We start from the raw sequence: 14,255 nt of genomic DNA, 5'->3' as shown, positions 1-14,255 counted from the left end.
GAGGAGCTGAAAGGAAGAATCCAGACACTTAGAATGGTCAGAATGGGAAAGACTTAGAGCATCATCTGTTCCAACTCCTCTTTACAAATAAGGAAAGAACGAGCGAGGCTTTTAATTTCATGATTCCATCATGGAGACTAAGCAAGTTCAGCTGGGCAGGGTTTTCAAATCAGCAGCTCTAGCATTCATTGGTCAAGAGACTGAGCCAATCCTGTTGTCTCTCAGGCTCAGTTCCCTCATCTGTCAGATTTTAAGCTGAAGCATGGGACTGTGGTGAGAAAACTGTTCGGTAAATACAGAAAAGTGAATTGCTAAAGAGTGGTCTGTAGCCTCAGAGACACAGTTCTAAGTTCTATCCAGTCACAACCGAAATATCTGAAAGTTCAGTAAAAATCCTATCTGGGATATAAAAAGGAACTAATCAGAAGGGATATTTGATGATGGGATTTGATGAAGGGATGATCAGAATTCACCCATATCCTGAAAGAAATGGGGATGGCAGGGTTTTTAATTTGTCCAAATATGAATCAGAAATGTATTAATGACAAGTTGAAATAGCATGTTCTTTCACTAATCCATAATGAGAATAAGCAGCCTGATTATTCCATGGACAGAGCCTTGAGGGCTTGCTCAAGAATGAGAGGTTTGTCTTCTCCCTTAACAGAGTAACAGTGTGAAAAGGTTTTATTCTACTAATACACAGGCATGAGGGATCCAGGAAGGAAGAGTCTGACCTGAATGACCAGAAACCAAATAGCACTTTTCCAAATAGCCATCATTATTATATTATCAAAAGATTCCATCTAACATTGTCTTGAGAATCATTAGAGACCTCAAAAGGTTTCCTGCTCCCTGTAGAGGGTTCCTGTGGCATTGGGAGCTCTCCAGTCAAACCTAGTTATAGGCCTTGTTCCTAGGGGACTCAGATGGATGCTGCTGATCCAGTTCCATGGCCAGCTATAATAAGAAATAACAAGAGCATACCACTTCAAGATTTATAATGCTCTACATATTTTTGCTTCTTTATTTCTTACAACCTCCTGAAATTGTTTATAGTGAGTAAGATCCCTTTTTTATAAATGAAGATCAGTTTCAAAGAGATTAAGTGATTTGCCTATAGACACACAACTAATCAGTGTCAGAGACAGAATTCTAACTCAGGACTCCTATGACTCCATGAGTGTTTTTTTTAGCTGGGATAAATGACATTTTGGGGGAAAGAACAGTGAAACAGAATGATGCCTAAGAATAACTGAAAAGAATTCACCAAGACACCATCTTCTAAAATGGCATTCACATTATCCTCTAAAAAAGCTAAATAAGCTACAAAGCCTACTAGGAAATATAGTTCCCACACACCATTGTAGGAGATCCCGTTATCAAAAAACTACCATTCTCTAGCTAGCATCTATGGTAATGCAGCACTCCCTTCTTCTCCTCCCACCCAAATTACAAAAGACATTTCTTAAAATCACATTTTTCAGACCCTAAAATGATCTTCAGAACTTAGCTCAAAGGGCATCTTCAAAAAAGAAGTGCTTCCCAGAGATTCAGTCTAGGAGGTGGGGAAATGGATTTCTTCAGGTCACTAGGGATCCTTTTCTCACTTTCCCCATACAATTTGGCAAAGGTGTTAAGGAGGCTGGACTCCAGGGCTATCTTTCTCCACAGTATAACAGCAGCCCAGGTTTGATAGGAGAGTTAGAATGATGTGATGTAGGAGAGCCCAGGATTCAATTAACTTGGGGGTGCTATAGTCTAGGTACTCTTGGGCTACTGCCCAAGGTAAAAAAAGCTTTAGGGGAAGATAAGCTGGATGCCCTAGGAATCCCCTGGCAGGCTAGGAAAGAAACGTGGTTGATGTCAAGTAGACAAGAGTTGACACCCCCCAGTAGATGTTGAGGGACATACAGAGTGTCCATTTCTGGCTTCTCTGCCTTAAGGTCCCATCTTCTGAGTTGTACTGTCTCCTGGTTACCTCCAAGAACACTACACCACCCTACACATCACCTTCACATCAAGTCTTCATGACCTGAACTTCTATCCAGATTTGTCTACTGCATTAAGGGAGATAGCACAGTAAAAAAGCTTTGGATTTGGAGTCAAAAGACCAAAGTTAGAATCCTCAATATATTACTTATAAATTGGGTGACCTGGGGCAAGTGACTTTTCTTCTGTGCCCCTCAGTTTTCACTATTGACTTGGAAAACCACAAACTAACATTGTGTTATATTTATTTTTTAAACCTCTCCCAATTAAATTTTAATCTGCTTTGGGCAGCACTTGGGGAGTTTTGCAATAATGGTAGCTGGCAGGGAATTTGACCCCTCTGCTTTATTCTCAGTGTTCCCTAAAGTCCCTTCTAGCTCTGAAGTCTGTGAACCTGTGAAGTCTCAAATGATCAACTGTGTTTCTGGGGTTTTCAAAGATCCCCCAAGTAATGGAAAGTAGAAAGCAACAAATAGTAAAAGAATTATTCCGGTAGAGAATATGCAAGTGTTCTATCTGGGTGGATTTCAAATAATACTAATAACCCTTTTTTTTTTTTTTTTTTTGGAAACAGTACAAGTGGCTCAGACAGCTCTCTCTCAGATGGCCTTCCTGTTCATTTACTTGATGTGGTAGAAAAGGTAAGAAATGAAGATGGAGCTTTGAACCCAAGAAAGTGAGCCACTCGATAGTATTAGTCACTGTTGTAGACAGGAGCCTTTGACTGGTTTTTCCTCATGTTCCTAAGGCATACTATAACAGGGGAAATGATGATCCCCTTACTTATAATAATAATAGTTTGCTTTGCCATTTATATATATATTTTTAAATCCTTACTTATCTTCTAGCTTAGAATTGATACTAAGTATAGGTTCCAAGGCAGAAGAGTAGTAAGAGGAAACAGGGAAGTGACTTGCCGGGGTCATATAGCTAGAAAGCATCTGTGGCCAGATTTGAAGCCAGGGCCTCCCATCCCCAGCTTGCCATTTATTTTTATATTTTTAAACCCTCACCTTCCATCTTAGAATCAATACTATATATTGGTTCCAAGGCAGAAGAGTAGTAAGGGATAAGTAATGGGAGTTAAGTAACTTGCCCAGGGTCACATAGCTAGACTATGTCTGAGGACCTCCCATCTCTAGGCTTGACTCTCAAATCTACTGAGCCACCCAGCTCCTCCCAGCCATTTATTATTTTTTTCTTTTTATATTATTTACTTATAAATACTTTTCTGTGGTTACATGATTCATTTGCTCTCCCTCCCCTCTACTCTCCCCACTCCCGGAGCCAAGAAGCAATTCCACTGGGTTATATAAATGTTATCACTTGATACCTATTTCCCCTCATTTTCTAATTTTTTGCCACCACAAAGAGTGTGGCTTTGAATATTTTTGTACAACCCTTTTTTATTATCTCTTTGGGGTATAAACCTAGTAGTGGTATTGCTGGATCAAAGGACATGCAGTCTTTTAAAGTCCTTTGGGCATAATTCCAGATTGCTTTCCAGAAGGGTTGGATCAACCCATCATCAATTATCACAATGGGAATACAAACTTATTGAACACCAAAGTTAACAGGTCCAACCTTATCATTTCCATCTTTTCATTCATTCAGAAGTAAGTGAAGTTTGGAAGAAAGCAGGTTTGTGGAGAATATTCTGAGTTTCCCTTTGAACCTTTTAAATTTTAAACACTTATGATACCTCTTGATGGAAATGTCTAACAGGCAGTTAGGGATGTGAAACTGAAAAAATGCTGATTAATATATGGAAGGGGGAACTATCTGTCCTGGGACAGCTGAAATCAGAGGAATGGATATGCTTAACAAGGGAGAGAATGTCAAAAAAGGAGACAAAAGAAGAGAATTGACAGTAGAGCTTTGGAGAACATCCATCCCTGGGTGACCTGGGGCAAGTAACTTCTCTTCTTTGCCCCTCAGTTTTCATTATTGACTTGGCAAAACCACAAACTAACATTATCTATGTTATCTTTTTTTTTTTTTAATGTTTCCCAATTACATTTTAATCTGATTTGGGCTGGGGGGCAGGGGAAGGGGGAAGAGAGGGGATGGTTGGGGAGAATGAATGCTAAACCAACAAAAGAGAATGAGAGGGGGCAGCTGGGTAGCTCAGTGCATTGAGAGCCATGCCTAGAGACAGGAGGTCCTAGGTTCAAATCCGGCCTCAGACACTTCCCAGCTGTGTGACCCTGGGCAAGTCACTTGACCCCCATTGCCTACCATTACCACTCTTCCACCTATAAGTCAATACACAGAAGTTAAGGGTTTAAAATAAAAAAAAAAAAATTTAAAAAAAAAAAGAGAATGAGAGGGGGCAGCTGGGTGACTCAGCAAATTGAGAGCCAGGACCAGAGATGGGAGGTCCTGGGTTCAAATCAGGCCTCAGATACTTCCTAGCTGTGTGACCCTGGGCAAGACAATTGCCTAGCCTTTATTGCTCTTCTGCCTTAGGACCAATACACAGTATTGATTCTAAGGCGTTAAGGTAAGGATTTAAAAAAAGAGAGAGAGAGAGAGAGAGAATGAGAAAGAACAATCAAATAGGAGTACCAGGAAAGAACAGAATCTCAGAGGAGGCTAGAAAAAAAGTGATCAAAAAGTGTCATACTACAGAAAGGCCAGGAAGAGAAGGCCTGGGAAAAGACCTTGAGATCCTTGCTCCAAACCCAGACTATTGGCAGATTTCATTGAGTCCTCATTCTCTCAGATGATCTTGTATGTCCCCTGAAGTCATTTTTAGGGAAAATAAGAAATTCTGTTTTGTGATCTGAGCCATAAAGAAATGATACATTTATGATTTTTTTAAAAGTCTCCATTCTTTCCATCTCTTTTTTAAATGCTTGATCTTAGCCTTTTAAAATAGTTATGCTTTTTCATAAGCTTATTATAGTATTAATTGTTGTTACTGTTAATATATTTAACTATTTGATTAATTTAATATTAAATAATTAATTCAATAATATATCTTATTAATCTAATAATATATTGTATTATATAATAAGAAATAAGTTTCTTACATATTGAAGAAAAATCTTAATACTATATTTTGGGGATGCAGCTGGGTAGCTCTGTGGATTGAGAGCCAGGCATAGAGACGGGGGGTCCTAGGTTCAAATCTGGCCTCAGACACTTCCTAGCTGTGTGACCCTGGGCAAGTCACTTAAACCCCCATTAGCTAGCCCTTACCACTCTTCTGCCTTGGAACCAATACATAGTATTGATTCTAAGATGGAAGGCAAGGATTTAAATTTTTTTTAATTGAAAAAATACTATATTTTGCTTTTAGGTACAAGTCTAACAGAAATCATTTAAATTGATTTATCATTATTCTAAATCCAAGTATTTCTAATTTAGCAAGAGTCCTCTCATGTCTTTGGATATGTCTCTAATATATAGGACATTCTAAAGTAGCATTTATCATACTTTCCTAAAAGAAATTAAGCCTGAGACAAAGAAGGAAAAGTCTGGAGAAAACTTTAGACTTGAAAAATATTTATTACTTAATATTTTCATTTGAACTAAAACATTTTTTAATATGCTTCCACACATGGAAAATGAGATTTAAGAGCAACAAAATAGTTTGACAGTCGATGTACTACATTAGCTACTTAACACTACATTGTCAAAGTTTGTTGTTTTGGGTTTTTTTTTTAACTTACTAATCAATACTATATATCAGTTCCAAGACAGAAGAGTGGAAAGGGCTAGGCAATGGGAGTTAAATGAGTTACTCAGAGTGATAGAGCTAGTTAGCGTCTGAGACTAGATTTGAATCCAGAACCTTCTGTGTCTACATCTGGCTCTCCATCAACCTAGCTGCCCTCTGCTTTGAGTCTTCATTAAAAGTCATCTGTGTAGAGTACAACCAACCTATATCTGAACAAGCACACTCTCTCCAACACAGCTAACAAATGGCAAGCTGACTCATGACACTTTAGGGTAGTGTCACATCAGTCTAATTCTGCCTTCTGGGGCTAAGCAGAGCCTGAGTCTCTTCAAGCTGTGTTAAACTAGACAGCGCCATACAAAACAAATGCAGCTATTACTACAAGAACCACACATATCACATGTGTACTGTAATGGTGAGGCACCAGGGATGTTAACTATTATTATTAAATTGTAATCTAAATGGTTTGTGGGTTCACACTGGGTTGAAGGAGAGACAGGACCAACCAGGATAGGGAGACCAGGGTTTACTGCCAAACTGTTAACTGTCTCAGGAATGGCAGTGGCCCAACAGTCACTCAGCCCACCTAGGCCAGGGTCTACGGAACCAGCAGGCAAAAGGTAAAAGTATATAAGTTTAATTGAGGGAAATAATTATGAAGGATGGGAATAAGGAATTCTATACTTACAACCTAAGGACAAACCACAGGGGAAAGGGAAGGACTTGACTACACTATTCTATTGACCTAAGCCAGGCAGGGCCCAAAGGAAGCAGTACTGAAGGCACAAGGAAAGCTCCTCCAAACCTGGTTCCAACCAGGTTTGGTCAGCTCAGCTAAAGGGCCTGAAGATGGCTTTCAATTGGGGTCTCACGGTAAATCCAAGGATGGTCACAGGATGCCAAGAGCCAAGGTGATCCAAGGTACCCAGGTAGGGAGAGTGAGTCTGCAATGCTGCCCACCAGATCACAAACCACTTCCTCACTTGGTGCTGCTCTGCAGGTCTGTTGTCCACTGCTGAAAGCCTCCACCTCTCAGGATCCCAGGGAATCTGGATGCAGTTTTTCCCTAACTCTGAGATCTCCCAGGGTTAGCAACAGTTATGTCCCAACCACTAACGGAGTCTCTCTCAGAGCACAAGCCCCACTTCCTGCTCCTTCATTCCATCTTGGAATTCTCCAGCCCTTCCTGCTAGGTCCAACACTAATACTAAATTAATTGCTAAATAACCCTCACAACAGTATAAGTTGACAAAGACCTATTGTATGGCTCTGTCAACTGGCATTTACTATAGCCCCATGTGCCACCATCCTCAGTCTCACCCTCTCACACTCCTAAACCTCTTGATCATTCTTGGAACTCACTTTCTCCTGAGGGTGCCCTCTTCAGTACTGACTATCCCCACAGCATACTCTGCTTCCAGAACCTCCTCCCAGCCCACTTTCTTCTTTTGAAGTTCTCACCATCTGTTTCTATCACCTTGTCCATATCTTTATTGCTCTGATCTGTAGACCTTGAAGCTTAATCTTCTTCATTCTTCCACACCCAGCTGGTAGTTTTACCCTTTGCCCCAACTCTGTAACCAGTTCCACCCTGCCTCACCCTAGTAACTTCTTCAGTCTTTACAGCGATGAGACCCTTTCGCCTAAGTTCATCAACCTTTTTGACTCCAATGTCTTCAGTTTCTCTTTCTCCATCTTTCATCTCTTCCCATCAGAGGGGGCAAACTTTAGAATTCATCATTACCTGAAACTATTCTGTCTCTTAAGATCTTAACCTGGGAAATTCTCCTCTCTAATAAATTTCATGTCCTCTGGGTCTCCCTCTGCTTCACTCCTGCTAAACCCATTTTTTTTCCTTACCACAACCATAATCCCTTGCTATCCTCCCAAACTATCCCCTCTGTTCTGATCTCCCTTTTATTTCTTAATAGTCTTGGCTCAAAAAATAACCATTTCTACAAGAACCCTGACTGATACACAGCAAGCCTTTTAATTTTCTCTAACTCTCTATGTCACACTCTCCAAAAAAGATAATTCCAAATCTTTTCCTCCACAAGTCCTCAGCTTTAGTGCCACCCCATATCTCATCTCACTTCTTGCCTGAGACTGATACCATTTACCATGAATTCCATCATCTCCCCTTCTCCATACCTCAAAATCCCTTTACATGTTTACCTATATTGTCCTCAGAATTCCAGAATTTCATGAATTGGAAGCCCATTTATCCAACCTATGTACCAGACAGAGAATTCCCTTCACAACACCCAACAGATTGTCATGCAGCCATTGATATGTCTTTGAGTAAGAGATAGCCAGTGCCATTTTGGGGTTGTTCTAACAGTTGGGTGCCAACTCTGGGCTTCTTATCAGGGTCCAAATGCTGAAATGAATAGTCTGGGACCAGGCAAAAGAGTGACACACACAGCTTTAATTTAATGTCCTTAGTTACATTTTTATAGATACATTTCTACCAAGTCATTGTGTCATTATATCACCTCAGAAAATGTTTCTGTCCAAAGAATTTCATTTATGAAGAGGCAGTACCAGTAACCCAAACATTCCTGGTGGCCAGAGTTCATCACAGATATCCACATCCTGCTCATGTAAACAGGCCCAGCTTTGTACCTGGCCTTTGGCAGTGTAAGGAAGTGTCTGCCCAAGATTTTAATCATTACTAGGTCAAATCAACCCCAACAATTGGAAAGTATGTTTCCTTTTGTAACACCAGACAGAACCTGCAGAAAAGGACTCAATCTTTTCTGGTCTTTCCTCCCTTCTATGAGGTAGAGCTGCATCTCACCACGGCCTCACCTGCACCCATCTTGCTCTCTTCCTTTGCCTCTTGTTTGCAAATCCCTGTTACACTGACATCAAACCTAACACTTCTTTGTCATACCCTTTACTCATTTTTCTTAGTCTGACCTCTGAGGCTAAGCAGAAGACATTTTGTTCTATGACATCTTTTGACATCCCTAGTTTTGTCACCCTATCTTCCTATGGCATGAGGTCCATAGAAGACAGTGGGACTCTCTCTTACCTAGGCCTAGGCACTATGCATCTAAAAAGCAATTTCAAATTATGTTAGTTTTTTTAAATGTCACACCAAAGCATTGACTCATATTGAAGTTTTGGTCCACTGATATCCATCCCAAGAGCTTTTTCACATGAATTGTTATTTAGCCATGCTGCCACCATTTTGTACTTGTGATAGCAAGTTTTTGAAGCCAAGCGTAAGACTTTACCAACTCTTTACCATGGTAAAATTGTTGCCGTTTTCCTGAGTCTTTCTCAAAATTTGGATTATAACTCTGTTCAGTTCCTTAGTACTATTATCTTCTCTTTCCATATATATAATCTCTGCTTTTTGGAGGACTTCTCTAGGGGCTTAATGACCCATCCATCTATCCTTTGGATTTTTTTGCTGATATCTGGCCATGATTTGTTCACAAAACAGATCTTGAAAACTTACTGCCTCATGGGCTCATTCATATCCAGTCTAAGATATCTGTTTACTAAATCTCTCAGCTGGTCCGATAAGTTGACTAGGGCTCCACAATCTCCAAACCAAAACCATAACTCAAACCAATTACCTTAAATTTAGGAACCAACAAGTGCTAAATGGACACTAGTAAGAGCTAAAATAATTTAAAATTTGTTTTGACAAAAATAATATTTTTTTAAAAACTGTGGTCACTGTATATAAAATTAATTTCTTAAGTCAAAATGTTGTTAGTAGCTCTTAATAATTTAATTTAATAGAAATATAGCAAAAGGAAGGAAATGTATGAGGGAAATAGAAAATATTTCCTAGCCTACCACCCTAGAGCTCCTATCAGAAGAAATTCAATTTGCTCCTGTTGTTTTTAAAATAAATATAGACTGATATTAAAAGAAGAAGTAATATTTTAATTAAGGCCATGTTGGTAAAATAATGACCATGCGCCTGCTAAGATCTATTTCAAATCGCCCGCCATTTCCTTCTCTCACCTCTCCTACATACAAAAGCAAGTGCACAGGTAACCAAAGAGGAAGCCTCAATCCCGACCTCTCAATTTGAGCTACATTTTACGTTAGCTCACGTCAAGACTGGAAATCCATTGAATCATGGGAAATGTAGTTTCCAAGCCCCCTAAATGTCCACAGGAAGTTTGTCATATATCTAAATATTTTAAGGCTCAAATGAACCCCCAAAATTCCAAATAACACACTCCCTGACAAAGTTCTGATCTCCACGTGGAAGTCCAGTCGCCCTCCTCAACAAGGGTCTCACCAGAGTAAGCCTCTTCCTTCAGCTTGAAACTCTTATGATTAAAAATGATGAGGGCCGAGATCAAAAGGGAGAATAGTATTTTAATAAAAGCCATGCTGATAGAGATAAACTGACCACGCGCCTGTAAGAAACCTATTCCAACCTACACCTCAGCCATTTACCTTCCTCTCTCCTCGAGCTCAGGGAACTCAAAGAGGAAGTTCCAAGTCACTACCCCCTACTTAAAACAGTCCCTCACCTTTAATACGTCATCCAAAACAGGAAACCCATGAAACCCGTTGGACCACGGGAAATGTAGTTTTAAGGACCCCCACAGGTCCACAGAAGTTTGTCAAACACTATATTGAGGTTCAATCCTTCCAAATAGAACCCCAGGTGATTTTAACTAACACAAGTCACAACACTGAATCTATGCAGCGCAGAATGCTTCTTCAGCCCGACTCACCAATGCCGAATGTATCTTCTTAAAGTTCCTCACAGAATGAATTGCAGGAAAAAAAAACTCCTCTTCAGCCAAATTCCTCCTAAAATGCCTCCTCAGGCATCCTTGTGCTGGCTTTTTTTTTTTTTTTAAACCCTTGTACTTCGGTGTATTGTCTCATAGGTGGAAGATTGGTAAGGGTGGGCAATGGGGGTCAAGTGACTTGCCCAGGGTCACACAGCTGGGAAGTGGCTGAGGCCGGGTTTGAACCTAGGACCTCCTGTCTCTAGGCCTGACTCTCACTCCACTGAGCTACCCAGCTGCCCCTGGTCTGGCTTTTTCTAAGAAGTTTCTCCAGGTCACTTCTTGTCTCTCACTGCACAGAAACCAATCACAGCCTCCCAATTTGCCTGATGGGGCAGGCTTGTGGCCTTTTAGGGGTGAACTTTCTTTGTTAGTGACTTACTAAGTGTTAAGTAGGGGTACTTTAAGTTCTTGATTGATTAACTTAAAATAGACAGAGGGAATAAAAATTCCCTTTCACAGAGCTATCCTTATTTCAAGCTATTCAAGGACTGCCTCTAATGCTCCAAGGAGTACTGGATAGTATTAGCAAGGAGAATATTGTTCTGGGTTCTTCTGAACCCAACATTATTTGTTTTTATTAAAGAGAATTATACTAGACTCTCTTCTTTAAAAATAATTATTTTAATTTAGTTGCAAAAAGGTTTAAACAACATAAATATCCAACAATAAAGGAATGGCTAAATAAGTTGTGGTACTTTCATGTAATGGAATACCATAATGTAATTAAGACTAGTAAGAATGAAAAACTTAAAGAAATCTGGAAAGCCTCCAATAGAGGAGGTCAAAACCAAAGAACCAACTAGAAAAGAATGTAACAATAACTATGACCTGAATGAAGAAAAATAAATGACAAAGAATAGACAAAAAATCCTTCTACATTCTTAGAGTGAAGTGTTAATATCTTATATGCCAGAATTCATTTAAGTGTAGTTATTAAGCAAGTTTAGCTATATTACTGTTCATTGTTAAGTTTACAACAAAGCAATTTTTAAAATCAGTCTGATTTTATTAAATTAGTTGTTTTTGTTTTGTTTTTTGAACCCTTAACTTCTGTGTATTGGCTCCTTGGTGGAAGAGTGGTAAGGGTGGGCAATGGGGGTCAAGTGACTTGCCCTGGGTCACACAGCTGGGAAGTGTCTGAGGCCAGATTTGAACCTAGGACCTTCTGTCTCTAGGCCTGACTCTCAATCCACTGAGCTACCCAGCTGCCCCCTAAATTAGTTGTTTTTAAACAATCTCCTTTTAAATTTTTTCCTTATGTTTTTGGAGTGATTTTTGTTGATAATTCCTCTTTTTTATTTTAATTTTTAAATATTTTTCCATATTTCCATGATTCATTTTCTTTCCTTCCCTTCTTCCTTTCCCCCTCCCAGAGCTGACAAGCAATTCCACTGGGTCATATAAATGTTATCACTTCATATCTATTTCCATATTATTCAGATAATTCCTACTTAGACTAAAGAAAAGCATTATAAACTTTAGACTCAACAAATACAAACAAAAGAGAAACCATAATCAAATGTGTTTATTAAAATGTGTTCATAAAAACTATTTACATTTTTAAAGAAGAAAAACCCATAGGCTTTAACAAAATCATGCGAACAACATTCATTCGATGCCTCTTTGATGACTCTTCCCTGGATATGCTCCTTCAATTATATTGTCAGTGTAAGGAGAAAGTATTGTTTACCCCATTCAAGTGGGTCTCCTAATCACAAAGTCATGCTCAGAAGATATCATTTAGTTGAATGATAGTAAATGATTGAAGATGTTCCTTTTTTCTTTCCTGGAGTAGCTTGAACAGAAGAAAAAACTGAAGAAGAAAAAGAAACCACTAGAGACAAGAAAGCAAAGAAATGAGATACATCAGAGAACCAGGTTTATCCAGGAGCTTAAGCCAACAGAAGACAGCCAGGTAAGAAAAGTGCAATGGTCGACTTCTATCTAGTTTCAGAGTTGCAAGGCAAGGGTCCTAAAGGAAAGTCCAACTGAGGAGCATGGCCCTGACCATCTCCCAACTTGCCATACCAACTAAAGACTTTAGGGAGTTTTCCCTTGGATGAGATCTGGGACTCCCGCTCTTGCTTGAGGTTAAGCTCTATCTCACTCCCAAAGGGAGAGCTCCTTCAGTCCATAGTGTTTGGTATATTTATTCTCATAGATGTGCTTTTTTAAAAACCCTCATCTTGTCTTAAAAATCAATAGTGTGTATTAGTTGCAAGATAGAAGAGTGGTAAGAGCAAGGCAATAGGTTTTACGTGACCTCTCTCAGGGTTACACAGTTTAGAAGTACCAGAGTTCACATTTGAACCCAGGACCTCCCATCTCCAGGCCTAGCTCTCAATCCACTAAGCCACCCAGCTGCTCCCTATACATATATTTATATAATTATTCTCACTTTCTCTGATTCTGGTTTTTGTTTTTGTTTTTTTTTTTGTTTTTTGCTATCAATTTGGATAAAAGGATTTCAGAACTCATCTATAGGCTTCTGAGGACAACTTCTTTGGGCACAGAAGCCTTCCCTTGACTAGGGAATTCTCCTGGCACCTCTGGATCGGATTGCAGCCAGAGCCCTTTGATACTTCATTTCAGCCTCAGCTGAAATGGGCCCAGGGTGTGGTTATTTTGGTCTTTGTCTCAGGACAGGTCTCCAAGGACTTTGTTCTGATAAAGTCTGGGGCTGGGAAACATAGGCCTTCCTTCCACAGATTCAAGATACTTGGGCATAGACGGCTCTGCCTGAGCCTCAAAGACTCATTGAAGCCCTTTTAAAAATTTCACTTTTCAGTAATTAGAACTGCAACAGTTCAAATACCAGAGATAGGAATTCGTGTGTTTTTAGGCTGATTAAAAACATGCTCTTTCCAATAATTGTACCAGGAAAAACCAGAATTTGCCCCTGTGGTGAAAAAGCAGTCCATCTTTTTCAAAAGTTCAGAGGCCCTTACAAATGAAAAGTCCTCCCGGGTGAAAAATGAGAACTCAAAGTTTAATGAGGTAAGATTTCGACTGGAATGTTTCTCCTCTAAACCAGCAGCCCTCTAACATCTGAAATTTGAAAAGCTCCTCAGCAGTTCGAATTCCTGAGAATAACCCCATTTCCATAGGACTTTAAGGTTTACAAAGGGCTTTCCTCACCAGGCTCAGGGAAAGCTGGTATGTGAACATCAGCAGTTCATTTGCAGGAAGAGAGAGAGCCCAGGTTCTGAAGGAAGTGGCCCAGAATCACCTTGTTAGGGAAGTGCAGAGCTGAAATTGGCCCAAGTCTGGCTTCTAAGAATTATTGTCAATAAATTCATTTATTCTGGAAACAAAAGTCTGGGCAACCAGAGATGGAGCCATAAAACACTGAGATCTCTTTGAAGGGCTGTTCTTGGGAATCAGTAGCCTATCATTTACCTGGCAATTAAGAACCACTGTTCCTCTTTTTTTAAGGAAACTTATTGATAACTCTTATGTTTATATCATCTTCATTTCCATACATATCCTTCTTTCCTCCCCCACCTATCAGGCCCTCCATATAATCAAAAAGAAAAAATAGCTCAGCAGAACTAACACACACAAGAATTAAGTTGGACAGTATCTGCAGTATTCAGCCCCCAGTTTCCTTCTCCCCACTTCAAAGAAAGGAAGAAAGTATAGTTTGGCAGCTCTTCTCCTGGGTCAGCTAGTGCTAACTTTTTAATACTTCTGTAACTCCACTTTCTTAAGTACAATCCCAGATGATAGCAAAAAAACAGAATCAGAGAAAGTGTATCTGTGAGAATAATGATGTCTTTTCCTGAATTCTGCTCTCTGTCCAA

At 39.6% G+C, this 14,255-nt stretch overlaps 1 protein-coding gene across 1 annotated transcript in view; it reads left to right on the top strand.

The window, feature by feature from the left end:
• The window catches only part of AGBL2 (AGBL carboxypeptidase 2), an 88,762-nt gene that overhangs the window by 58,904 nt on the left and 15,603 nt on the right, over nt 1-14,255 (top strand). Inside the window, exons 13-15 of the mRNA XM_044682389.1 lie at nt 2,564-2,630; nt 12,248-12,376; nt 13,333-13,449. Of these exons, the coding sequence (XP_044538324.1) occupies nt 2,564-2,630; nt 12,248-12,376; nt 13,333-13,449 (313 nt within the window). The remainder of the gene's footprint in view (nt 1-2,563; nt 2,631-12,247; nt 12,377-13,332; nt 13,450-14,255) is intronic.

This window comes from Gracilinanus agilis, chromosome 6 (genome assembly GCF_016433145.1).
Source record: "Gracilinanus agilis isolate LMUSP501 chromosome 6, AgileGrace, whole genome shotgun sequence".
NCBI classification, from domain to species: Eukaryota; Metazoa; Chordata; class Mammalia; order Didelphimorphia; family Didelphidae; genus Gracilinanus; species Gracilinanus agilis.
This window is presented reverse-complemented; position numbering and strand designations above follow the sequence as displayed.